This window comes from Typopeltis vanoorti, chromosome 5, assembly GCF_054136105.1.
Source record: "Typopeltis vanoorti isolate ZY-2024b chromosome 5, IOZ_Tvanoo_1.0, whole genome shotgun sequence".
NCBI classification, from domain to species: Eukaryota; Metazoa; Arthropoda; class Arachnida; order Uropygi; family Thelyphonidae; genus Typopeltis; species Typopeltis vanoorti.
The window spans coordinates 12,190,859-12,217,434 of record NC_143553.1 but is presented as its reverse complement, the minus strand read 5'-3'; the positions used below and the strand labels follow the sequence as shown (position 1 = coordinate 12,217,434).

At 35.0% G+C, this 26,576-nt stretch overlaps 1 protein-coding gene across 2 annotated transcripts in view; it reads left to right on the top strand.

Annotated features, from left to right (window-relative positions):
* Positions 1-26,576, top strand: part of LOC150106226 (gamma-tubulin complex component 6-like) — a 909,633-nt gene that overhangs the window by 165,083 nt on the left and 717,974 nt on the right. For both annotated transcript variants that reach the window (XM_090392253.1, XM_090392252.1), the window contains one exon: positions 18,209-18,265. In XM_090392253.1, the coding sequence (XP_090248379.1) occupies positions 18,209-18,265 (57 nt within the window). The remainder of the gene's footprint in view (positions 1-18,208; positions 18,266-26,576) is intronic.

Sequence of the window (26,576 nt, the reverse complement as noted above, 5' to 3'; positions counted from 1 at the left end):
GATGATATACTTTTGCAAACTGTGCGCTCAGTAACTCCACTATATCGACTGGTTCAGTGAACTCTTTACCATCGTCATTCCTTAAAATCATTTTGCCATGTACAGTTTTTTCCTTGCTTGCAGCATATTAAAAGTACTGTTTGGGATTCTCTTTTGCTTGCATAGCTAGTTTCCTTTCATAATCGGCTTTTACCACACTCGTTACCTTTCTGGCCTGCACTTTATACCGTTCGTGTGCCTGCAGGTCACCACTTTCTTTAAATTTCCTCCATAGTTGTTTCTTTTTTTGCAGCTCAACCTTAATGGTGTTATTCATCCATTTAACCCCTACTTGTTTCACTATTCGGACCTTAGGTATACAATCAGCCATAACCTCCTGTAAATGCTCTTTGACCACTTCCCATGCTCTATCGACGTCCAGCCCTTGCAGTTGTACATGCCATGGCACTGATCCAAGCAATCTCCTAAGCTTGTCATACTTGCCAGCACGGTAATTCCACATATACCCTGTCTTAATCACAAATTGCACACCTTTAGCCACCTCCCAGGTCAAGACCTTATGATCACTTTCACCAATAGGTGGCAACATGGTCATATTCATTACAGTCAAATTCTCAGGTACTATTACCAGGTCAAGCACTCTCACACCCCTAGTATTTTCAATTACATGCTGTTTCAGATAGTTATCCCTTAATAATTGAATAAAATCCATTTCCTTCCTCACATGTGTCCTCTCCTCCTTCCAATCAATGTTACCATAGTTGAAATCCCCCATAATAATTACCCTCCTTCCACTCATTTCATCAATTTGTTTATGCATACCATCTCCACCATCTATTCCATCACCTGGTCTATAGCAGCACCCAACTATATATTTTATTCTGCCAGTGTCAATCTCACACCAAATAGCCTCAAATGAGCTCCTTTCACTATCCTGCAATACTTCAATTCTCCTTGGCTGCAGTTCATCAGCTATCATCAATAACACCCCTCCCCCAATTTTATTCTCTCTGTCCCTCCTAAACATACTATAACCTACACATTCTATCCCACTAACTATATCATCTTCCGTCAGCCATGTTTCACTAATGCCAATAACCTGTGGCCAGGAAGAGCCAATCAAGGCCAAAAATTCTTCCTTCTTGTTCCTAATACTCCTGGCATTAGTATACATGAATTGCAGTGATCCCTTTGTCTCACCTCTATCTTGATGCGTTATTCTAAATGTCCCATTCCCATTTTTTGTCCTTAGTGCTGGCTCAGGTACATTATATACATTTTTACACTCAACTGTCTCACTGATGTCTGGATATCCACTTCCCCCCCTCCTTGGTAGTTCTAGTTTCCCTTGTTCTGCACATCCATTTTCACTTCATTCAGCAACACCTTTTCCAGTCTCCACACACCAAGTCCATTCAAATGCAGGCCATCCATCTTGTATAAGTCCTTTCGCCCATCAAACTCATTCCACACGTCCACGAATTCCACACCACACCGTCCGCATAACCTGCGCCTAATGTCATTTGCGATTATGGCCCTCCTTCTAAACTCCTCTCTGTCATACCGCGGTAACAGACTCACCATTCTAACTCTGTCACTCTTTTCTTTCGCTACCTTTAACAATACTTTCAAGTCCTCTCTCATAAAATATTTATCACCTTTCAATTCATTCATACCCGCCACAATTATTAATTCTTTCACCCTCTGTTTTTGCACTCTAATACTCTCACTTACATCCTTAAATTTCGCACCCGGTAAGTACGATTTAGTTACACTCCCATCTATTACTCCTCTTAATAACGAGTCACCATACATATTATCATACCATAATCTTTGGATATCTCATTTAGATTTAAAATTGCTTTCTGTAAGTTATCTTCAGAATTTGTAATTATTATTTGGTCGTCTGCAAAGAGGAGAGTGTTTAAGTTAACTGTAGGTGAAAGTTTAATTCCTTGATGTAAATTTTTACTCCATTTTATTATTATTTCATTTAAGTAGATATTATGAGCATATGAATTTGATTAACTGAAATAGACTTGTTCTTTTGAGGCCTCATAATGATATTGTGCCTAGGGCCTCCCAAAAGTATAAATGCGGCCCTGGTGGTTTTTCTCCAGAGATCCTGTGGGTTGTATCCAAAACATGGTCTGCAAGGTTGGATTGACTATAGTCATGATTGCAGATGAATGATTTGTGTTCTTCTTAATGGATGGTTGCTGATCTGTCTGTCTGTTTGAAGTAAGCAAGCTTGCAGAAACAGGGTATTCTATATACTCCAGACACTAAGAGAGGAGGGAGCTGATCTTTGGTGTAACAGATAAGGGTAGTAAGTTTATAGTGAGGCTTAAATGCTGTGTGGAGGTTGCACTTTTTTTAAGGACTTGCCTATTTTTTCTGATGTGCCACAGATATAGGGTAAGGTGATGGCATTTCTGAAGTCCTTCTGAAGAGAAGGTCAGGAAATGGGGGAGGAACTGATTCTTTTTTTAATTCTGTAATCGCTGTAGCCACTGAAGGAAGGTGTTGTGCATGTGGTTGAGTTCGGTTGAAAGGGAGGTTCCACTGGAACAAAGCTTGTGGGCTCTATTGGTTAGTTTTAAAAAATGCCATATTGTTGAGAGGGATAGTGGTGAGAGAGTTTGTGAATGTATCTGCTTGTGTGAGTAAGTTTTCTATATTCAGAGAAGGAAAGGTTACCATTAGGAAGGAGTGTTACTAAGGTGTCTAGGAAGGGTAAACTGGATTCTTGGATGTGGGCTATTGAGGTGACAGAAAGGAGTCTAAAATGTTTCTTGGTTATATGGCCAAATAGAGAACACATCATCTACATATCTTAGCCAGATAGAAGGTTTGAGAGGGGATGGGTCTATGGCTTGTTTTTCAAAATTTTACATGTAAAAATTGACAAGAGGGAAACCCATAGTGGTTCCATCTATCTGTTTGTAGATTTTGTCCTTCCAAGAAAAATAACCAGAACTGATGGCAAAGGAAGGTGAAGTTAAGCAATTTTTAATAATGATAAAGGAAGAAAATTCTTCAATTAAAAATATGTACAAATTTATAAATGATGGGTTAAGGTCTATTTTTCTGAACGTAGAAAGAATTCTAAAAATATTTTTGACAATGCCTATTTCAAATGCAAGTGCTGAACACTCATTTTCAGTGTTGAAACGAATAAAAAATTATTTAAGAAGCAACTTGCACCAAAATAAAACAAGTGACCTGTCATTATTATGCATTGAATCAGATGTAATGTACTTGATTAATTATGAACATTTCAGATATATTTGCTAAAACCAAAGTCATAAAAAAAAACTTTTAGTTATTAATTTTTTAAAAAATTTTAATTTGAATTGATTTATTTTTATACTTTTTTTAAAATGCAAATATATGTATACCAATGTTGTGTTATTTTTATTTTATTATAATGAGTTATTATGGAAATGCTGACTTTTATTTTCAATAAACTAAAAAAAACATGCATATGAATTTGATTAACTGAAATAGACTTGTTCTTTTGAGGCCTCATAATGATGTTGTGCCTAGGGCCTCCCAAAAGTATAAATGTGGCCTTGTTGTTAATACTAGTCTTGTACTTGGCTTGAACTATATCTTTCTTCAAAAAAATGACAAACATATCTCTCTAAAAGCTTTTTGCTCTTTCATTAATTTCCAAAATTAGCTTATCGTGAAAACATTAAAAGTATTGACAGTGAAATTTTCTTTCCCATGTACTATAATCACATCTTTAGATTGTGAAATTTCGTCACACATTTTTTTTCATTTTTTCACTCTTTTCTTCTCATATTTAAATTTTGTCTCATCTGTTAATAAATTCGCTTCTTCATTTAAAGTTGGATAAATGGAATGGATACACTATGATAATGTTGGATTTTTCTAAGGCATTTGATAGGATACCACATGATAGGCTGTTGTGTAAACTGGAGAATATGGGATTGGAACATAATCTATTGACTTGGATCAGGGGATGGTTGACAGACAGATATCAAAAAGTGGCATACAGTGGGTGTGAATCTGCCAGATTTAAGGTAACCAGTGGTGTACCTCAGGGTTCAGTCCTTGGATCATTATTGTTCAATCTATGCATTAATAACATCAAGCTGGGTCTATCATCAGATTTGCAATTGTTTGCTGATGATGCAAAAATAGACAGGGCAATCAGGGATGCTACTGATATTCAGCAATTACAAATTATTTGAATAGACTGGAAATCTAGGTAAATGAAAATGGCTGTCAGTTTAATGGTAGTAAGTGTAAAGTTATGCACTTTAGCGTGATTAGAGTTCCAGTGGCATATTATATTAGCAAGGTTATGCTACAAGAAACTGAAGAGCAAGGGATCTTGGTGTATTGGTGGATAGGAATTTAAAGTTCAAAGGTCACATAGCAAAAGTTGCAAATACAACTCAGAGGATAATTGCTATGTTGAAGTGAACCTTGACATGTAAGGATTAGGTAGTAATTTTGCCTCTTTATAAGGCATTGATAAGACCACACTTAGATTACTGGGAGACCAAATTTGGTCTCTCATTTTCCAAGGGGATAAAGAAGCTGTGAAAAGGGTGCAAAGAAGAGCTACAAAGATTATATCCGGATTATGGGATTTAGATTATTAGGACAGATTGCGAGTATGTGGATTACAGACCCTGGTTAACAGGAGAAAGAGGGGTGATATGATAGAGGTCTATAAACTTTTGAATGGGTGTTATAGCATTTCAAATGATGAAATTTTTCATTATATGGAAGGTGGGGAGTGAACACGGGGCTTCCATGGATGCTCCTGTGTTAAGGTTGAGGTTGTTAAGTTAAGGTTGTTCTCAGTCAAGAAAGGGTTAAGAGCTAAGTTTTTCTTCCAGAGAGCAGTGAGTGAGTGGAATAATTTGCCCTTACAGGTAGTGAGTGCATCTAGTGTAAATGAATTTAAGGGAGGGTATGATAGCTGGGTTGGGTAATTTACAGCCTCCCTCGATGAGTCCTTGACTCCCTGGAGGTCTCAGATAATAATAATAAAAAGCAGCAAAACTATTTCTTATATCTAAAATAAAACCAACTAAAGACTGTAACAAATTATTAGCTAAAAACAAATCCATATTAGGATCTTGTAGAGATTTACTAGTAGCATTTATTTGTTGTAAAATTTTGTCCCACACAGCTGTTAAAATTGCTGTTTCATAATTGTCAAAATGATCAGCCAATGATGGACTTTCTAATTTAGAAATAGGTTTTTCATGAGAAGAAATGGATCGTTCAATTAATGGCTCTTTAATTTGTCTATATCCACGTTTCAAAGCAACATAGCGCCAGCTCTTACAGACCACCACGTTTCATTTAGTCTTTTAACTGTTAAAGATTTTTTTCTAAATGTTTAAGGAGTATACCCCATCTTCTTGTTGATGATGAAAAGTAATTATATACGTTTTGAATAAAACAAAAATATTGCACTGCTTCCAGACAAGATTATGCGGCATAGTTGCCAATTAAATTTTAATGGATCAAAACATCATCCGCAGTCTACTTTTTATCATTCAATTACCCCCCCCCCCCCCCAATGTTAATCCCTGAATGGCAATTTTAGAGCCGTTAATGAATTAACTGTGGTGAAACAACTTTTGGTCACTTGACTTTATGTGTACTGTGTTACTTGGAATTTCCTTTACTGTCTTACGATATTTGATCATTTTCCCCCCCTGCACAATTATTGTGTCTCTTTCCAAAAATAAAAACAAATTTCACATGTGCAAAAATAATCGATGAATCTATTTAGTAATAGTAAATTTGCTGCCTTTTATTCTTCAAATTCACGAAATTTTTTCGTGAATTTTCAGATGTTTGTTTCATTTAAAATATTATGTGAAATATTTGTATTTTTTAAATAACGTTTATTGAAATAAATATGATATTTTGCTTTCTTTCCTTGCAAAACCATTATGGATTGTCACATTCCAATTTTAGGAACAATTTTTTTTTTATGAACAATAAATGATGTTCAACTGCATTACTCATGGTTTCCAATTGTGTCTTTTTTTTTTTTTTTAATATCAAAAATTTATATCCAATGATATTTTAGCAGGGACTCTTTGCCTTTGTATTTTGCTTAAAATTGCAACAGATTTTTTTTTGTAGGATCCACAATACTATAATATCCAGTGCGTAACCACTGGCGATATGTTGAAAATATAATATGAAGGGTATCCTATACGGAATGATTCAAAATTTATGTTCATTTTGAAGATTTTCTACTGTATCTCCCTCCCTTCTCTCCTGGAACTCAGTTACATAACTACTTTAAATTTCTACTGGTTTGAAAGCGTTCAGACAGTATTCAAAATTATTTCATTTTTTACTTCAGTTTACCCTTTTGACAAAAGAAATAAAGCAATAATATTGTTGTACCGTCAAAGCTTCTAATTCTGTACTATTTCTTTACAATCTGAAATTCGTTGTTCAGCAGTCTGCTGAAATTATCCAGTTTTAGCAATACTATGCTATAATTTCAATATTTAAAACTTGATGCATACCACACAAAAGAAAATTCAGTAGTTATTATTATTTTTTTAATTCTAAATATTACTATGTCTTAGAAATACGTGATAATAATCCTCTTTGCTGGAGGAAAAGCTCAACCCATATATTACTCTCACTGCTATTGAGAAAGACACGAGAAAACGTTTCTCCAGAATGATATAAAATATTTCAAGCTGTAGTGCAGAATACATCAAGAATGCCATGTTTTGATTTCATTTGTTGATTAGCAGACATGCAAACACAGAAAAACTGACATTTCTTTTGCAGGCTGATACAGAATTTATGCCAAAATGATTTCTTAATTTATAGTGATCGGTTTCACTTTTATTATCGAAACATTATAAATAATTTGATACAGTTATCTTGAAAAAAAGGATTTGAATTATTTAAAAGAAAAGGCGCATATGTATTACATAAACATTTATTTTTTTGGAGTGGGAGGGCTATAGACCTATTCCTTTCTATTCGAGTAACAGTCCGTAAGCCAACGAAAATTACTGAGAAAGTGAGGAAGGAACAAGTCCAGTAGACACACTAAAAAGTGCCTAACAATAGCCAAATACACACACAGAAATTTATTTCATTTTATTATTTTCTTTTACACCTATATGGTTGATTTACAGATGTTCGAAATATTTTATTCTGATATTGCTTTTGTAGGATGAAAATCTTTTTTAAACATCAGTTTCCCCAGTATCACATAATTTAATGATTTATAATTATCAGGAAATAATATAAATGAGAAAATATACAAAATTTGCTAATTTATAATAATCACAATTTAATTTCGTATTGGAATATTAAACGTTCTCTGGTACAATTACTTTGGAAAAATAACAAATTGAAACAAAAAAAAGTACACATATGTTACCTAGCAGTATTTGCGTGTGTGTGGTGATAATTTTGGGAGGGGAGTTGGCCATCAAAGGCAAAATACAATGTTTATTCTATTATGAAAATTTTGAAAATAAAATTTCATTTTGATGCATGCACCCGTACATGTTTTGAATGATAAACAGTAGGGGAAAGTACCGCTACTTAAACGGCACCGCATAATATCGAAATTTGCCGAAAATATGTACATAACAGTTGACTTCATAACCATCATTTATTTCGATTTGTAGTGAGTGATTAGAGGAAACTAAGAAATTTGAAGTGCATATACCTACAGATTACATTATAAAAAATATGCATACGTGATATGATTCAAGATTTATGTGTGATACTCTATAAAGCAAAATCGTAAAAGTGCACACTTTGGCACAATCTGTAAAGTAACCTTTGAACTAAGATTATGAATAAAAAATAAAGAAAACTTAATTTCGGCAGATGAAGGCTGTATTTATTTTAAGATTCGGATTTTCATGAATTTATAAAATAATTGTTTGACAAAAATAATTATCACGAATCAAGTTCTGGGAGAATAAAATTTATTGGCGATTAAAATAATTAGCAAAAAAATTGATAGTGACATTGATCTTTTAAAGTGATACAATATGAAGTGAAGAGAGTATGAAAAGATTTCTTATTTCGTACTGGCTTTAAAAACTATAATTATACGATAAAACAAGTAGTAAAAATAAATATAACTCGTAGGTATTTAGTCTAATATAACTTAGTTTTGGTTACCGAGCAATGACAAGCAACTGCATTTCTTGCTATTGGCAGTGAATGTAGCTACTTATGCCAGGTAATCTAATTAAGTGTCTTTTCAGCATGAAGGATTATCACACTTTCTAATTGACATGACCGGTCAAATGCACATCTTATCCATGTGCTTTCAACAGGTGGACAGAATCTTATCCAGGTTTTTGCTGGACACAGAAATATGTCCAAAGAAATGAAAAGCAAAGAAATGGAACACTCACATACATGAATTTTATGCAATACAGCAGTTCCTGTTAGTTTTATATTCTAAGGAAAGAACAATGTATTTCAAATGGAGGTGGGAGGCCTCACAAATTTTTCAACGGCTTCTAGTTTTTATATTATGAATTCAATATTTAAAAATAAGTATTTCATTTTGCAACTATAAGTAGGCTGTTTTTTTATATTGTCGTTTGTGAGGAGTAAGGTTTTAAAATTTGGCCCCCCATAGAGAGTGAGGTCCCAGCTTGCATCGAATGCACCTTATGGTAAATGCAGTCCTGGAAACAATAGTAAATTAAATCAAGAAAGACTGTTTTTAGAATCTGCAGCGGCACTCAGAAATCAACCGAATCTAAATAAATATGGTTGCATAAAACTTCCCAAAATTTGGGAAACATTAATTATCAGAGATCCCACATTATATCATAGGTCTAACTAGTAATTAGTTTACGGAATTAACAACGCATATAAAGTATATTAATTAAAGGTAACTTTAATGAATAACTTCTATATTTCGGCAATGTCACATTGCCATCTTCAGGAACATAAAGATATGGTATGTGCACTCAGGAACTAACACAAAGCAAATGAGGAAGAAAGCAAGAAACTAATATTGTTCCTAAAGTCCTAATGGTGCCCTCTTGCGGGCTAATTTGGTAGTCTTGGCAGTTGGGCTGAAATTCTCATAATGAAAGTCTCCCAAATTTGGGGCAGTTTCATGCACCCAAATTTGTTGAGGTTAGGAACGTTTTTTAGAGCTGCTGAAGATTCTTTGAATAATCTTTCGTATTTAAATACCGTGTTTAAAAATCCGAGTTTAAATACGAAAGATTATTCAAAGAATCTTCAGCAGCTCTAAAAAACGTTCTTAACCTCAACAAATTTGGGTGCATGAAACTGCCCCAAATTTGGGAGACTTTCATTATGAGAACTTCAGCCCAACTGCCAAGACTACCAAATTAGCCCGCAAGAGGGCACCATTAGGACTTTAGGAACAATATTAGTTTCTTGCTTTCTTCCTCATTTGCTTTGTGTTAGTTCCTGAGTGCACATACCATATCTTTATGTTCCTGAAGATGGCAATGTGACATTGCCGAAATATAGAAGTTATTCATTAAAGTTACCTTTAATTAATATACTTTATATGCGTTGTTAATTCCGTAAACTGATTACCAGTTATGTCTAACCAACGTATAAGTCTTGCTACTAGAATCATATATCATAGGTCACCTGCATATGCCCATAGAGGGCACACCATCTAGATAGGACTTTAAGAGGCACCCATATGTTTCACTTAGTATTGTATTGTATTGGAGTGTGTTGTTATTTGAGTGTGTTACAAAAGTTATTTGTAATTGCTGAAGATGTCTCTGTGACTGAGTTGAAATACTGAAAGCATTAAAATTAATTTAAATCCTTAAGTATAAAGAGCTAATAAGCTTCATTTCGGCAATGAAAACATTACTTAAATTAAGGGGATATTAAATCCCACATAGTTTTAAAACCGAATAAGAAACTCAAAGATTGGAATCAGAGAGTTTCTTGCCGAATATAGTAAACTATAAAGTATCGGCGACACTAGCGTTAGCTAATGCAAGTGATCCTAGTACGTAGTACAATACCAGGGCAACTCGTTGCAAAGGTGGGGGAAGTTCAGATCGCTGATTCTCGCAATCTCTCTGATTCCAATCTTTGAGTTTCTTATTCGGTTTTAAAACTATGTGGGATTTAATATCCCCTTAATTTAAGTAATTTAAATCCTTTCCCAGTGCTGAAAATATTTCATTAAACATCCAACATGATGTCTTCACAGGAACTTAAGCCTCAACACATGGATTCCATTTCTGGATTCTGGTTCTCACTAACCTCCCTAACACTTTAACTACAACCCTGACACACAGATTGGCCTATCATTTGAAACTTATTGTGTCACCTCCTTTATGAAGCAGTACAATCTTGCCTTCCTTTCACTTCTTTGGAACTTGACCTGATGTAAGACTCATGTTAAACAAGTATGCTGAGGGCAGATATCAACTCTCTGCACAATCCCTCAAAACACTCAGTGATATATCATCAAGTCTCACAGCCGTAATTAACGTTTAAGATACTAATTTTCTCATATATTCCTTGTTCACTCATAGTCAGTCTCCCTTTCACTGCTCTCAAATTATATGTGATGTCACATTCACAAGGATAAAATACATTCATGAATTAAAACAGGTGTCGCTCATTTAATATCTCAACTATAATCTTCACAACAGTTAGCCTGCTACCCTTGCCACTCGAGTCACCCTTCTTTCCTGTTCTTTGTGCTCCTCATGAAACTGATTATTACCACTCTCATCCTATGTTGCCTCCATAATGCCTTCTTCCTCTGAATTGTATGCTTAATCTCTGCATGCATTCATTTCATACCCACACTGTTTGAACTTCTGGCCCTCAGAATACATTTAGTCATTGCTTCTACTAGATAGTTCTTGAATAGAATCCAAGCAATATTGATCTCCTTTCTACCCAACCCTTCTTTCTCTGCTACATCTGCAAGCTGTATCCTGAGCTTTTCATAATTACTAGCCTTTTAGTTCCACATGATTCTTTTTTTTCACAGAAATCTTCACATAATTGGCAACCACCTAGGTAATCGCTTCATGGTCATTCTCACCAACTGGAGAGAGAGATTTGACACCTTATTTATAACAACATCCTTTGATATGATGATGAAATTCAAGACCCTCAATTCCCATGTGCCCTCTGTTACATACTGCCTGAGATGGTTGTCCCTGAAACATTTGAAATTAATTTTATTTATTTTAATAAAATATAGATAGGGATGGCAGTATAGATATTGATGACAAGATGCTATCTTTTCATCCCTATCTATATTGCCATGATTAAAATCACCCATAATGTGACCACCCTTTTCCTATTTGCTTGGCACATTTCATTGTCACTACTCTTCACATTACTAGGTCTATAGCAACATCCAACTAAGTATTTCATTCTATTCACCTCTCAATCATGCTGCCTCAAAACCACTGCCATTGTTTTCCCCCTTGCATAGGCACAACTTTGTTGCTATTGTCAACAGCACTTCACCTTTCTTACTTTTTCTATCTTCATGAAAAATATTATACCCTTCCATCTTTATTCCTGTCAGGATGTCATCCTCATCCAACCACTTCTCACCTGTTCCAACAATTTTTGGGTGAACAAACTCATTCAATGCAACAATTTAATTCCCCTTATTTCTGCTATTTCTACCATGGTATACTGACATCTATAACAAGGTTCACTGATGTGACTTTTTGATGTCCTCAAGTCATTCCTCTGTCTCTCTCATTGCCCATCCAAGTATCCTCTTAAGACTGAACTGTTTCTCCTATATCTCAGGTCATCCCATTCCTTTCTTCTTTACTCACACATGTGCTTCCTCTTTGGGCATTGACTTTTCTCATGCCATGTTTTCCTGTCCATCCTGTTCTCTCATTCTCTACACTTGTGCTACTAGCTCTCCATTCATAAGCACTTCAATCCCTCCTTCCTTACTTTTCTGCTCTTCTACATAGCTACTAACTTGCTCAGATTGATTCTTTGCACTGATTATTATATAACACCTCCAGGGAGTCCAAAGACTCATCGAGGGATGGCACCTACTCAACCATTCTCCATCTCCACCAACTGCAACTACCTTCATCTACAGCCTACCATCATCACTAGTATTTTCACAGACAATCACAAACATCCATGCCCACAGTGGGATTCGAACCTGCAGTCTTTTGGCTGGAGAGCGGATACGCTAACCACTGGGCTAACCAGGCTGGCTAATCATCTGGCAGCACACTGACTACCTTTCCTATCTCACTATTATCTTTTATTTTTCTTAACAACCTTTTGATATTATTCTCTCTACGATCAGCAGAGTCTCCAAATGACTCACACAAAAACCATTCAAATGCAGTCTGTCACTCTTATGCAGTTTGATTTGTCATTCAGATCATCCAGCATGTATTCATAAACTGTAGTTCTTTTTTTCTGAACATTTCTGCTAACATATTGTTCATGATCTGTGCTCCCTGCCTCATCTCATCACTGTCATATCTGGCAACACACTGACTACCTTTCCTATCTCACTATTATCTTTTATTTTTCTTAACAAACTTTTGATATCCATTCTTACATTCTCCTTGTTCTCAATAAAGTCAGCTGTTCCTAATACCACTGCCAACTCTCTTGCTCGCTCACTCCTCATGCCCAACATCTCAGTCACTCTGCTTATTCTATTTCCCAGAAAATGAACTTTGTACCTCTTCTTGTTCACTGTACCTCTAATAATGGAATCCCCATACAATGCCACCTTTTAGCCTTTCATTACCTTTTAATTTGGATATGATTCATTTTAGTTTTCTTCACTCTTCCATACACTTTTACAGTTCTATTTCATCACTTGTCTCATCTTCACCAACTCTACTTTCAAATCTCGCATCATTTTTTTGCTATTATTCATTCTCACTATCTTACCATCAGTCACATGTTTTTTTGCCAACAGTTCCACTCATCATCTTACTGTTAATTACACTTTGTTTTTTACCATCATTCTCACACTCTTTTTATCATCAGTCACACTCTTTCTTTACCATCAGTTTCCCACACTTTTTGAACTTACACTTTCTGAACATTCACACATCATCATCCCCCACATCTGCTTCACTTATGATGGGCATGTCTCATCTTGACCAGCTCTGCTTTGAAATCTCGCATCATTTTTTTGCTATCATTTACTCTCACTATCTTACCATCAGTCACATGGTTTTTTGTCAACAGTCCCACTCATCATCTAACTGTTAATTACACTTTGATTTTTACCATTGTTCTCACACTCTTTTTATCATCAGTCACACTGTTCTCTTCACCATCAGTTTCCCAAACTTTCTGAACATTCACACATTATCCTCCACATCTGCTTCACTTATGATGGGCAAGTTCCTTACTCCAATTCATACAAGCATATTGTACTTCCTGCATATATACAGTATTCTCATTAAGTAATGAGACTGATTTTTACAGGACAACCCTTTGAATAAAGGTAACAAACATGTTTATAGGTTTGACCACTAGAGTGTGTGGTAATTGCAAGTACAACTTTCAAGTCAGGTGATGCAGCAGTTTTTGTGTGGCAACCATTGAAGTAAGAGTGTATGAGTGGAGAGTGTCAGAAGTTGCTTCATGGAGCAAAGAGCTGTGATAAAATTGTACTGTAAACTAGGAAAAACTGCTACAGAAGTATACCAAGACCTAAAAAAAAGTTTATGTCAATGATTGACAGCTGTTCATAGGAATTCCACTGGTTTTCAATGTTTAAAGAGGGAAGGGAGTCCCTGTAGGATGAACCACGCTGTGGATGGCCAGTTTCTGCACAGACAAATGGAAATGTGGTGAAAGCTAGGGAAATTGTTGCCCATGACAGGCGAATAACCACTATTCTACTCGCTGTACAGCTTGGTGTTAGTAAGGAAATGGCCAGATTAATCTTACAAAGAGATTTACACAAGAGGCAGATTTGTTCGAGGTTTGTGCTGCACTCATTGACACATGAACAGAAATAGCACTGGGTTGCGTGTTTTCAAAATTTTATCCATGCAGTTGATTAAGATCATGATGTATTGCAAAGAATTGTCACTGGTGATGAAAGTTGGAGTTTCAATTTGATCTGGAAATGAAATGCCAGAGCATGGAATGTCTTCTTCCTGGCAGAAGAATGTCAAGTTGAAAAAATCTTGTCAATACAATGGTCATTGTTTTTTCACCATTACTGGAATTATCTACTACATATTTTTTCCTGAGGGCACCACTGTGAACGGTCAGTATTCAACATGCCAGGAAAGAACTGTTCCACAACAACAATTGATTTCTGTTGGACAACAATGCGACCTTGCACTGTGCGCTTCCTGTTAAGCAGCTTTTGACTTAGAAGTTGATATCTGTGTGATCAAAATCAAAGACATTCCCCCCTCCCCCCATTTACCATATTTGGTTCCCACAGACTTTTTTTCTCTTCCCAAAGATGAAGTGTGCCTTGAAAGGGGAGCACTTCAGCAACATCGAGGATATCTAGCACAGTGTGGACACTGAATGAGTTTCCTGTTTAGGACTTCAACCATGCCACCGGACATCTGTATGACAGATGTGAATGTTGTGTGGAGTTGGAGAGTTATTATTTTGAATCTGTGTAATCGACAATTCCAAATATAGTTCTTTATTTTGATATAATAATTGTTCTCTCATTACTTAACGGGCACACTATATACCCACTTTCGCTCCTTTCTCTTATTCAGCCTCTCCACATAAACATGTTATATTCCCCCCCCCCCCATGCATACTTGTTACTTGAAAAATCCATGCCATTCACTTTGTGCTTCATGCCAACCTATGCAAAAAAAAAAAAAAAACCCTCATTACCATTTTGTTCCAGAACAGGAAACAAGAAGCAAAGTATTCAAAATAATACTGTCTGAACTGTTTAACCAATCACTGCTTTCTAATTACAAATATCACACAACAATACTCAATCCAAAAATTACACTATATCATCACACAACACACATAAAATTAACTTATCTTTCTGCAACCTATACAATGACCATCATTTTACACTCTCTACTTAGATGCACATTTTATGCCAATAACAGACCAATTTAAAGAAGAATTATCAGATAGAGATGGGTACTAATGCAAATTTATTCATGCATTATTAACATGGTGCTTTACGCAACTCAATACAACTTAATATGTACTGTCACCTCGTGACATTACATATTAAGAATTTGGGGATGATAAATATAAAATCAAATGGTTAACTGACATGAAACTGCTACTAGTTCATGAAATTTTGTCTGTGTATTGATTTATAGATATATGTAAATAAAGTTGTTTTTCTTTCCATGTGTTTTGAAATTTTTCAAAGCAATTTTAATTGCAGATGGAATTAAGTAAAATTTTATACTTGGAACTCATTTTAAAAATTTTATGGAATTTACAACCGTGTTAAAAAAAACTTTTTTTATTATCTCGCCGTTTCGATCTTCACATCAAGATCATCATCTGGAGCGTACATAAATATACAGGACAAGCTGAGTTACATCATTAACTTTTTTTTTTTTTTGATTTATTTATTTTTTCACCAGAGGTCACGCCATTAGAATAACATGTGATCAAATCATTGTTTCTCTAGCTTACAGTTAATGATGTAACTCAGCTTGTCCTGTATATTTATGTACGCTCCAGATGATGATCTTGATGTGAAGATCGAAACGTTGGGATAATAAAAAAAGTTTTTTTAGCATGGTTGTAAATTCCATAAAAAATTTTTAAAATGAATGCTGATCACCGTGTAACCCTAAAAGAAATGTTTATACTTGGAACGTTTGCTAAAATATGTTCACTTTTTGTTTATAATTGAACTTTTTTTTTTTTTTGTAAAAACATTTTATTATCATTATCATTATTATTTTTTATTTGTAGCAGAAATATTTTTGCATATGCATAATAAACATCTTAAGTTGTATTGAAACATATTCTTTTACAATATCTGCAGCAAAGTGCTGCATATATTTTCCATATTTCACAATGATTGTAATTTTTATCTACTTATTAATTCTAATTTATTTTTTATTTAATTAAGTTAGTAATTAAGAAAACTTAAGCAAGTTTTCTTAATTATTAATTGTTCAAACTTCAGTGTTTAATAATTAAACATTGAAGTTTAAACACGGATAAGCAGGAATGACACAGTTATAATGATAGTAGTATTAATAATAATAATTTTGTTCACTACTCTGCATTACTAAGGTTAAGTACAAAACTTCTGAAATAAATATTCATAATATATTTACCTGTCTGTTTATCTATTTTTATTTTCCCATTTTTGCATTTGCACTTTTTTCGCCCTCTTTTCTTCTGCTTCTACTGACATCCTTGAAGCATGTGTTTAAGCTTATCCCTGAGGATGGTTTTGGAGAGCAAACATTTTGTGGTTTTGATTTAGTATGTACATTATGGGAAGTATCTGTTTATATGTATTTATATTTCTGATTAATCTTACAGAAACATATAGGTTAGATTTAAATCTGAATCTCTCTCACACACACACACACACACACACACACACACACACACACACACACACACACACACACACACACACACACACACACACAGATGTGCCTGTAACATTTTCATCTCATGTTTTGCAATATGAAGTGGATACTAGGCATTGAATATGGCATGTTTGTGTTTTTGTTGGTACTTGAGTGAACTTTATTCTTATTTGGAGTAATTTCCATTTAATTTTCAGTGTTGTTATACATTATGTACATAGTGCAGTTTCACTCTATATTTCCCATGGTTTCTCTTTTTAAGTAGCAGTTGGTTGATCACGTCAGGTATATTAAACCACCATGACACTGTAGACATAGGTGTTTAACTTTGTTCTGTCGTTGTAGTTTATATGAGTGTGGCATCTATTCTTTGTTCTGAGAATATCAGTTTTACCATTTTATATTGCAGTGATTGTAACCTTTTACTTTGTGCTCTATGCAGAATGTGTACCTTAGGATGTTTTCACCTAATACTTTATAGATTAGTGTTTTTATGTATGTGGGAGCCTTGTCTTTTAATTAATATAATTTGTTAGCTATTATCCAGTGTTTGATTTGAAGATAGTTTATATAACTATTCCAAGTTAGATCAGTGTTGAAGTGAAGTCTGAGATTTTGTATAATAACATGGGTTTAGTGCAGTTGGTGATTTGAACATAGGAGGGCAGATGTCTGATAGTGAAATATTTTTGTTTCTGTGGGTTTTTGAATATAATTAATTTTGTTTCTTCCAAGTTTTTGTATGCTGTTTTTGGTCAGCCAGCTGGTGACTAGGTTAATGTCATGCTGCATGTTTGTGTAGGCTATATTTGCATTGTTATGAATGGACACCATGACTGTGTTGTCTGTGTATTGGAAGAGCTTACTTTTTAATGGGAGTTGGTTATTATTGTGTGTACATGTTAAACAGAATTAGAGAGAGAGAGAGATACACAACAGCTCTCTGTGAAATTCCATAGAATGCTGGTTACTCTGCTGTGGGTGATCCTCTATGTGTAATGTGCTTTCTGTTTTCCAGGTTTGTTGAATCATTACAATTTTGGTTTTAATCCGACCATTTTAGTGTGAGAATTAAATATAATAAAATTGCCTACAGTATATAAGCCAAAAATATAATGGCTCTAGAGTTTTTAATGCAAATCCTGCATTAAATAAACGTATAATACATTTATAATGAGTATTTTTGGAGTGGTGGATAAGAGTTAGATAATTTGGAAACTCTACACTGGAGACCAAACTTTAATTTTTTTTTCATGCTACTTTGCTCCTCTGCTAAGCACAGTGGCAGTTGAATTCAATTACCACTTGAAGACATTCACAAACATCTATGCTTTTAGTGAGATTTGAACTCACAAGGTACTATTTGCAAGTGGAAGAGTGCTATCCACTCATCCCTGCATGTTCATTTATTGTGATAATAATAATAATAATAATAAATGATGGTACTGTGCAAAGAAGAAATTTCAACTGTTTTTTGATGATTGCCCGATCATTTCTGCACATGTTTATCAGATTAAAGTGCTGTACATTAACAGTACTTTACAGATAGCCAAGTACTCTAGGCAGTGTTTGTTTTTGGTCTGTTAGGCCTGCTTAGTATTATATCATCAGAAATCTGATGCTTATTTTATTTTCAGCTGTTTGAGATGTCCCCAGGCACTGATGTGAATGGAAATCATTTATTTAGTTCTAAGGTAAGTGTTACACCATTTCAATCAATTTTTTTTTTTTTTTTTTTTTTTTTTTTTTTTTTTTTGTTCAGAATGTTATTAGATGTAGAAATTTGTATATATTGTGTATATGTTGTGCAGGTTTTATAAACGTGATACTTAGTTTTGATTTTGTTTTCTCATCTAGTTAGTAATTTTATTGCAACTGAATTCATGCAGTAATTCATTCAGTACAATAGCATGCAAATTGTCTGTGTTTGATTGTGTGTGTATTTAAAAAAGTACACTTTCAGGTAGGCATGGGAAAAAGTGATGATATTGCAAAATCTGAAAAGCATGCAAACACTGGGGGATTGAGCAACAGGCATCCTCCCTATCTTGGATATTGCATGCCATATTAGTTCCTAAATGGTCCACAGACCATCTGTCCATGAAGGTGTAAAGAAATTTGTATATATTGTGTATATGTTGTGCAGGTTTTATAAACGTGATACTTAGTTTTGATTTTGTTTTCTCATCTAGTTAGTAATTTTATTGCAACTGAATTCATGCAGTAATTCATTCAGTACAATAGCATGCAAATTGTCTGTGTTTGATTGTGTGTGTATTTAAAAAAGTACACTTTCAGGTAGGCATGGGAAAAAGTGATGATATTGCAAAATCTGAAAAGCATGCAAACACTGGGGGATTGAGCAACAGGCATCCTCCCTATCTTGGATATTGCATGCCATATTAGTTCCTAAATGGTCCAAAGAATGATGCTGAACAGGCACAGACCATCTGTCCATGAAGGTGTAAAGGAGAACAAAAAATAGATGTTGCTGGTGAGCAAAAGAGAGTGTAACCTCATATGGGATAATTAACAGGTGACATTGGTATTGTTAGCATTGCATTGTTGATGATGATGATAAATATATACTGCAAAACAAATAGTATAGGAAGTGTAGGAACAGCACTGCAGATAATGATGTGTCACACTTGCATGCATATAGGACTATACAGTTGAAGGCTCATGAGACATCCTCCTTTTCAAATGCCATTGTCAAAGCAGCTTGGACCATTGGACTATAGAGGAATGGTTAAAGGTATGCTGGTCCAGTAACTCATAGTTGCTGCCACATTAGGCAGATTGATGACTATATGTGTAATGCAAACTATATGCAGTGATGGATGTTTCTGTGTTATCCAGACTGGCAGAGGCAGTATCAAGGTCTGGGTAGTTTACTAGCTGGAATTAGGATTTCTGTAATGCATTGACTAACTTATGATAATTTTAGAATTCTAGCATCTCATGATTGATTTAGATTCACCCTGCATGGACTTTTTCTCAGACGGAATTGGCCAATTCCTATAAGGAATTGGCTCATGCAACATGCATTAATACATTATGCACATTTCATAGCCTCTGGAAAATTCATCTGGATGGCACTCCAATAAATACACACACACACACCCCTTCTCCTGAAAGGAGAAGGATAGTCTGGATCTGTAGACAGTGTGACCACAGATCCACATAGACATCTGGAGGAATCATTGCTTTGGCATTTACAGATGTTATCTGTGTGTGACAAGGTCTAACATGACATGATATTATACAGGTAGTCATTATTTTTATGTTCATGTGGAGCAAAACCACAAGACATTGAGATATTATACAATTACTGCTGTAAATTAACTAAATATTAAATTTTTATGATAATAGGAGAAGTTTGGTTAGCCGAAAGCATATTAGTACTGTGGATGACCATGAGGGAACCTCTTTGCATTTGATTTGAAGGGCTGAAGATTGCATTCTTTGAGAAATACATAAGATGAAGACTGTTCCAGAGGGCAGGAGCAGCAAGGATGAATGAAGATGAGGAAAAATTTGTTCTCTGGGTTTTTCGATTTGCATAGTGAAGGAGTTTGATTAATTGCATGTTTCAATGGATTTTAACACGTTCACTGCCAACTTCCTCGCACATAGTTTGTTACCATACGCCAAGCACTTTCACTTCTTCAAGGTCAGTATGAGTCGCTATAATGAGTATATTCGTAGTTGGCTTGTAAGGCTCATAGTTCGCTGCCATGCTCCTCGGGCATAGTTTGGTACTGCAGGCCAAGCAATTTCACTTCTTCAAGGTCAGTATGAGTCGACATATGAGTATATTCGTAGTTGGCTTGTGAGGCTCATATACCAACTACGAGTATACTCGTAGTTGACAGCGAACATGTTAACAGAGAGTGAAGGAATTTGATGGTAGTTCAGATGAACAGTGTGACTATGTAGGTATTTGTGGGAGATGTAAGCAGCAGAACTGAATGTCTGTGTGAGTGAGTGAAACAAATTAGCAAGAGATGGGTCATTACTCAACCTAATTGCCATCTTTTATGTCGAGTGCAGTATTTAGGGATTTCATCTGAAATGGAAGAACACTTTCAAATGGGTGGATTTATGATTTGTATAAAATTCCTTGAATAAAATTACATTTTTTGGAATATCCTAATTTTTCTTATGCTGAGATAGTCATAATGTGTTTATACTGAGAGAGAGAGAGAGAGAGAGAGAGAGAGATTTAATATTAGAGTAATCCCAGGAAAAGCAATATCATCTTCTCTAGAGATTTGGGTGTTGTCCAAAGAAAGAAAGAATGGAAGAGAACTTGAGATTGGAATCTTCAATGGGGATTTGATAATTCTGATCTGGAAACTCCTTGAAGAGTGGTTTTGAGATCAAAATTTAGGGTATTAGAGGTTGAGGTTCTGTAGGATGTGATTCATGTAGGCACAGTTTCTCAAATAGGAAATGTAATGTACTGTTATCAGCAAAACCGTGTATTTGTTGGTAGTCAACTGGAGTAGGTCAATGATAGGTAGAATGAAAAGAGCAGATGAGTGAACAGAGCTTTGTAGAACCTAGTTTCATCCAGTTGAAAAGCTGACAACCAAGTTACAAAAAATCACAAGACAGATCCAATGTGATAGATCCTTGTGTGTCAAATCCAGTTAAAAGCCTTGGAGATATCAAGAACAACCACCTGAAATTTGTCAAATTTTTCTTTGTATTTGTACAGAGATGGGTAACTTAAGTGAGCAGATCTTTGGAGAGACTGTTGATAGACAATTGCAGAATCCTTACTGACAGTCAGGATATATTTCAGTGGATCATGAAAGCATAAAAAGGTAACATATAATGAGAATCAATGCTGAGCACAAACCTTCAGAACAATTGGAAATATACAATCAGGAGCCTTTTTGGTATCCAATTTTGATAAGATTCTTCTGATCTCTTTCTGGCAAAAGGTAAGTAATGAGTATTGTGTGTCTGGAGACATTTGTCATGTCAATGCAAGAAATGCCGTTGACTTTACATGCAACGAGGTTATCTTTTGTAAGTGATGATAGAATAAATTTCAGAGTGTAAGTTGGGTGGTAGCAATGTTGAACATAAGGTATGGCCCAATAGCTTTGGCAGGAGACCATAAGGCATACATGGAAAATTTCCTGCTTTTGGATCTTTTACATGCTAGTTCATATGCCATTTTTGAATGTGTCCGTAGTTTTCTTGCAACTGGGATTTGGTGTGAACAGTAAAGGAAGATGATGGATGAGAACCAGTGGGAGTTTGACAATATTCTCAATTCCTGTTTAAGATTGTCTGCTTTTAATAATAATAATTTCTGACATCTCGGAACCAATCTCTTGGATTCTTAATCTAGTGGCTACACCAGTCAACAAACTATCACCATGGTTCCCATCTTCTAAAAATAAAATTCACACCTGCTCTGCCTCTCACTCTTCCCTGCATCTACCAGGTACCCTATGGCTCTCCCCTTTCTTATGACATTGGATGTTCAGTGGAAACAAGAATACAACAACGTCAGTCTTATATCATCAGTAGGAAATCTGAAAAATCTGGCTTTGCACCATGTGGAATAGACACATTCTACAGTATCCTGTGGTCTGAAACTCACTCCATTGTTGTCACTATAAGTTCAATTGTTTATTTAAAGAAAGTGGCAAAGCATTACCCCATTGTCCAAACTGAATTGGAACTATGAAGATATGGAAGAGTCTTATTCTAATCACATATCATAAAGATTTTTTAAAAAATTTTAATTAGATATTAATTAATATACAATTAATTAATATCTAATAATATAATGTTTCCTCTATAATTCCTGTGCATTGTTTTATGTATAACACCATGTGGCTCTTACTGCTTAAAATTAATCCATTGTTCAAGTTCTACTTTGTGTTCAGCATGTTGCCACTGATGAGGACCTGTAATTTTTCAATCAAAATAAAATAAATATTATTCACAAAATAATTATTACTTGAATAATTATTATTCACCCCTTTCCCAGTGTTATGGTGTGAATTTAAGAAATCTTATGGCACAAGTAACTCTAAAAGAACATCAGGATGGAGTCCTTCAAAATTATTGTTCACAGTCTTCATGAATTTGATTGTGCAATTTCAGCATATCACAGGTCACTTTTTTTAAGGTGCAAGAAGTTCATTTGCATTTGTGTTTGTGAGTTGGAAGCAATAGCACTTGGCAGTGTTTTTTTTTTTTTTTTGGTCAAAAAGTTTCATTTATTGACAACCTTGCAAAGCTAGGCTTTAGCATTATTTCTGTTTCTGGGAATTTGAGGATCACAGCAATGTATTTCTTATTTTCTGCTTCCATTATTAACTGTCATCACAATCAGATGATGAAATGCACTTGTATTTTCATTGATAGTATGTTATCATCTAAATACTGATCTTGAATCAATTGGAACTTTTTTTCTTTTTGTTGTTTCACTTTTGTTAGAAAACGTCATCAAGAATAGTATGGTGTTCCACACAGTCAGTGCGCTTTCCAAGATTTAAGAACTGTTTAATGGAGGGATCACAGATGACATAACATGGCTGGTTGAGGTTGTTAAGAAGTTTATGCTGTGATTGATTGCATAGATAGCATGCATTCTTCTGGCAGTAGAAATCACACATGATTTTTTTTTTTTTTTTTTTTTGTTTTCTGATTCCCCATCTTTCAGCTACAGCAGCACTAATATGATGATCTGTCTGTTTAATGATTTAATCATCTATCTGTCTGTAGTAGCGAGACACAAAGCACTCTTCTTTCCAGGGCTTCATTACCACTATCTTTGCTTCACGAGTAGGCATATTTAGATCCTGGTGCATTGTGAACATGGTCTTTTTCATGCTACTTCAGTCTGTTAAGTGGGGCAGTGGTCACATGCCAGGTGAGACCATTGCCAAAATTACCAGCTTTCACAGAAATCCATGCAAGAGCAGGATTCAAACACAAACCACACTCTATAGGTTGTCTAGTGGAGATGCTATCAGTTGCCCACCAGATCAGTTAATTCAGTGTTCTGTGTATTTGCAATTTAATATAATCCAAACCCATATTCTCCAATTTATGCAACAGTCTACCATGCTGTATTCTGTCAAAAGCCTTAGCAAAATCCAAAAAGTATCATGGTGTATCCATTCCCCTTGTAACCCTTCACAATTCTTTTCAACACAAGGGTACTTGTGCTTTGTGAAATCTGACATTACCTGCCAGAGAATGGCTAATTTAGAATCTCCTACTTTTGACGGTCTCAGGCTCAAGGTTTCCTTTCCCTGGATTATTAATTAAGTATATTTTATTATATAATACTTAGTCATGGTGAAGTTAATTAAATTAAGGGATTAACTTCGCCAGAAAAAATTGCCGTTTGGCTTTTTATCTTAGTTATAATATATGAGCACACCTTTCTGGCATTCATATAGTGAAGGTATGCAAGTTCTTTTCACTTAAACGTTGATATCATCCAGGTCTACCTACTCACTGATGAGACCTCAAAAAAGGTTGAAACCGGTCTGGATAGTGACCTATCATCATAAAGTAATGATGATAGGTCACTATTCCATCTCCTAGGAGTTGTGCTTTACATTATGAGAAAATATCAAGGATAGTGAGGAACTTGCTCCACCTTTGCTTCGAGTTGCCTTGGTGTTGTACTACCAGGTGTTCACTTACGCTTGGTTTCGCTGATAGTTCTTCAGCATGAAAATCTTAGATTAGTTTCGATCTCAGAGTTTCGCATATTGGCTGTAAAATAAAATACTTAGTCATCTCATCTATGCCATTCAATCCCCATGCTTGAAAGGCATTGGTAGTTTTTAATAATTGAATGTTAGAATCAGATGTAACTATTCTCCCTCTGGTTGGTGACAGTAATCATGCAGTACTCACTTAAGAATAGAGAAGTGGCTAAGTTTATGAATGTTGCCTTGTCAGTAAAAAGTTTTTGACAGAATTCATATGTTATGATTGGAAGTATACAACTGTTAATTGTTTTTTCTTTTAAGGCAGATTGGAAAGTTCCCTTTTAATTTTTCTTGATGTTTTCCAAAGGCTAACCCAACCAAGTTGTATTCTCCTTATAACTCTTTTTTCACAGCCTCCCCTCTATTCTAATTTTATCTTAAGTAAACATTGAGTGTTACTGTTTCTATGTCCTTCCTGGTGTTGTTGTTATGTATTTATTATATGTAATTTTTGTTTTCCTTTCCAAGTATTTAATAATTTCTTTTTTTGTGTGTGTGTGTGTTCAAGGCCTGGTTGGCCGAGTGGTTAGCACATCCACTCTCCAGCCAAAAAACTGCGGGTTTGAATCCTGCCATGGGCATGCATGTTTGTGATTGTATGTGAAAATAATACTGGTGGTGGTCGGTAGTTGATGCTGTTGGGGTAGATGATACGGTTCGATGTAGTTGGTGGATTGAATGATGTAGACAGAGAGTTGTAGAGTAGGAACCCTCCCTCAATGAGTCCTTGGACTCCATGGAGATGTCACATAATAATAATAATAATAATAATTTTTTTTTTTTCATTGAAGTTTTACTGCAGTTGTCTAAAAGAAAAATGTATCAGCAAAGTTGGTTTAGCTCTTTTCCACTCTATTTTTTCCATTCCAGATTTTTAAATATTGCAGAACTGCTGTAAATGGTTTATGTGAAATGGTAGTCTCCTTGTTTAACTTTCTTTTTCATTTCATTTCATATTTGGTTTTGATTTTTATAGATTCAGTTGAATTTATATATATATACATGTATATATATATATATATTTTTTTTTTTTTTTCAGAATTCATTTTTACTCAGTTGGAATATTATGAAAAAGCTTTAATGACTGATACCGAGAGATAAAAAGATGACATGATATATTTGAAAAGATACTACTGGTACACTAGTTTTGTTGAATTGATCAACATCTTCAGATATCACAATCAAAGAAGTATATAAAGAATTACAGAGACTTAAAATTGTAAAGACAGAACAAGTACAAGAAGACCAGTAGCATGTTTGAAAACAAAATGCGAGCTTGAGTTCCAAACAAACGTATACTAGGCACTGTCGCGAGTGAGCCAGTACTGAACAGAGGCAACATGTGCATCAGAGAGATTGAAACTTGGGCTGTTGTTGATATGAGAGGAATCTAGAGAAATTTCCCTAGATTCGACAATCTTTCTCTCGAGTTCATCATACCACACATGGATGTTAGAAGTTTGAGTCCAGTTCGCAATGTGTTGGCGGCCTTTGTCTGAGTTAGCTGAAAAGAGAACGTGGCTAGAGAGAGCGCTAGCTCTAGTCCTGTTATAGGAGGTATCTCTACGGTGTTCTTCCAAATGTAGAAGGATGGATTTAGCAGTCTGGCCATAGTACGGCTTTCCACAATCACATAAAATCTTGTACACTCCTGGAAACTGAGTTGGAAGATGTTTCTCTTTAGGTTTACTAAGTATTGAACGAAGTTTTGGAAGCGTAGTGAAGCAAGTTTTGAAGTTAAACCTCTTGAGAATCTTTGCCAGTTTAATGAAATAGAGCTGATGTAAGGCAAAGAGATGAAGGCTTTTGGGGAAGAGCGATCTTCAGAAGTAGTTGAGTGACTGGGGGAAAGAAATTTGTCAATTTTCTTAGCAGAGAAACCATTATTAATAAAAGTTTTGTTTTTTTTTCTTGTATTTCTCAAAAGATGCAAGTGCAATTCTATTATTCCATGCCTCCTTAATTTTAAAGAATCGATACAAACCACTAGAACTGAAAGGATTTACAGGAAAACAAAACTAGATCTTTTATTGGGACGCATTTGTGATACCAAACGTTGTCTTGCCGCTTATTTCTCTAAGAAGACCTATCATGAAACAAGTTTCTCTCATTCTCTAAACAGTTCATCTTGGAACTATTTAAAAGAAATTAGCACTCTTAAAGCTTCTAAAATACAGAATTTAAATAAAATCAAAATCATTAGAAAATATGATTCTCTTAAATATATACAGGATAGCAAAATTTC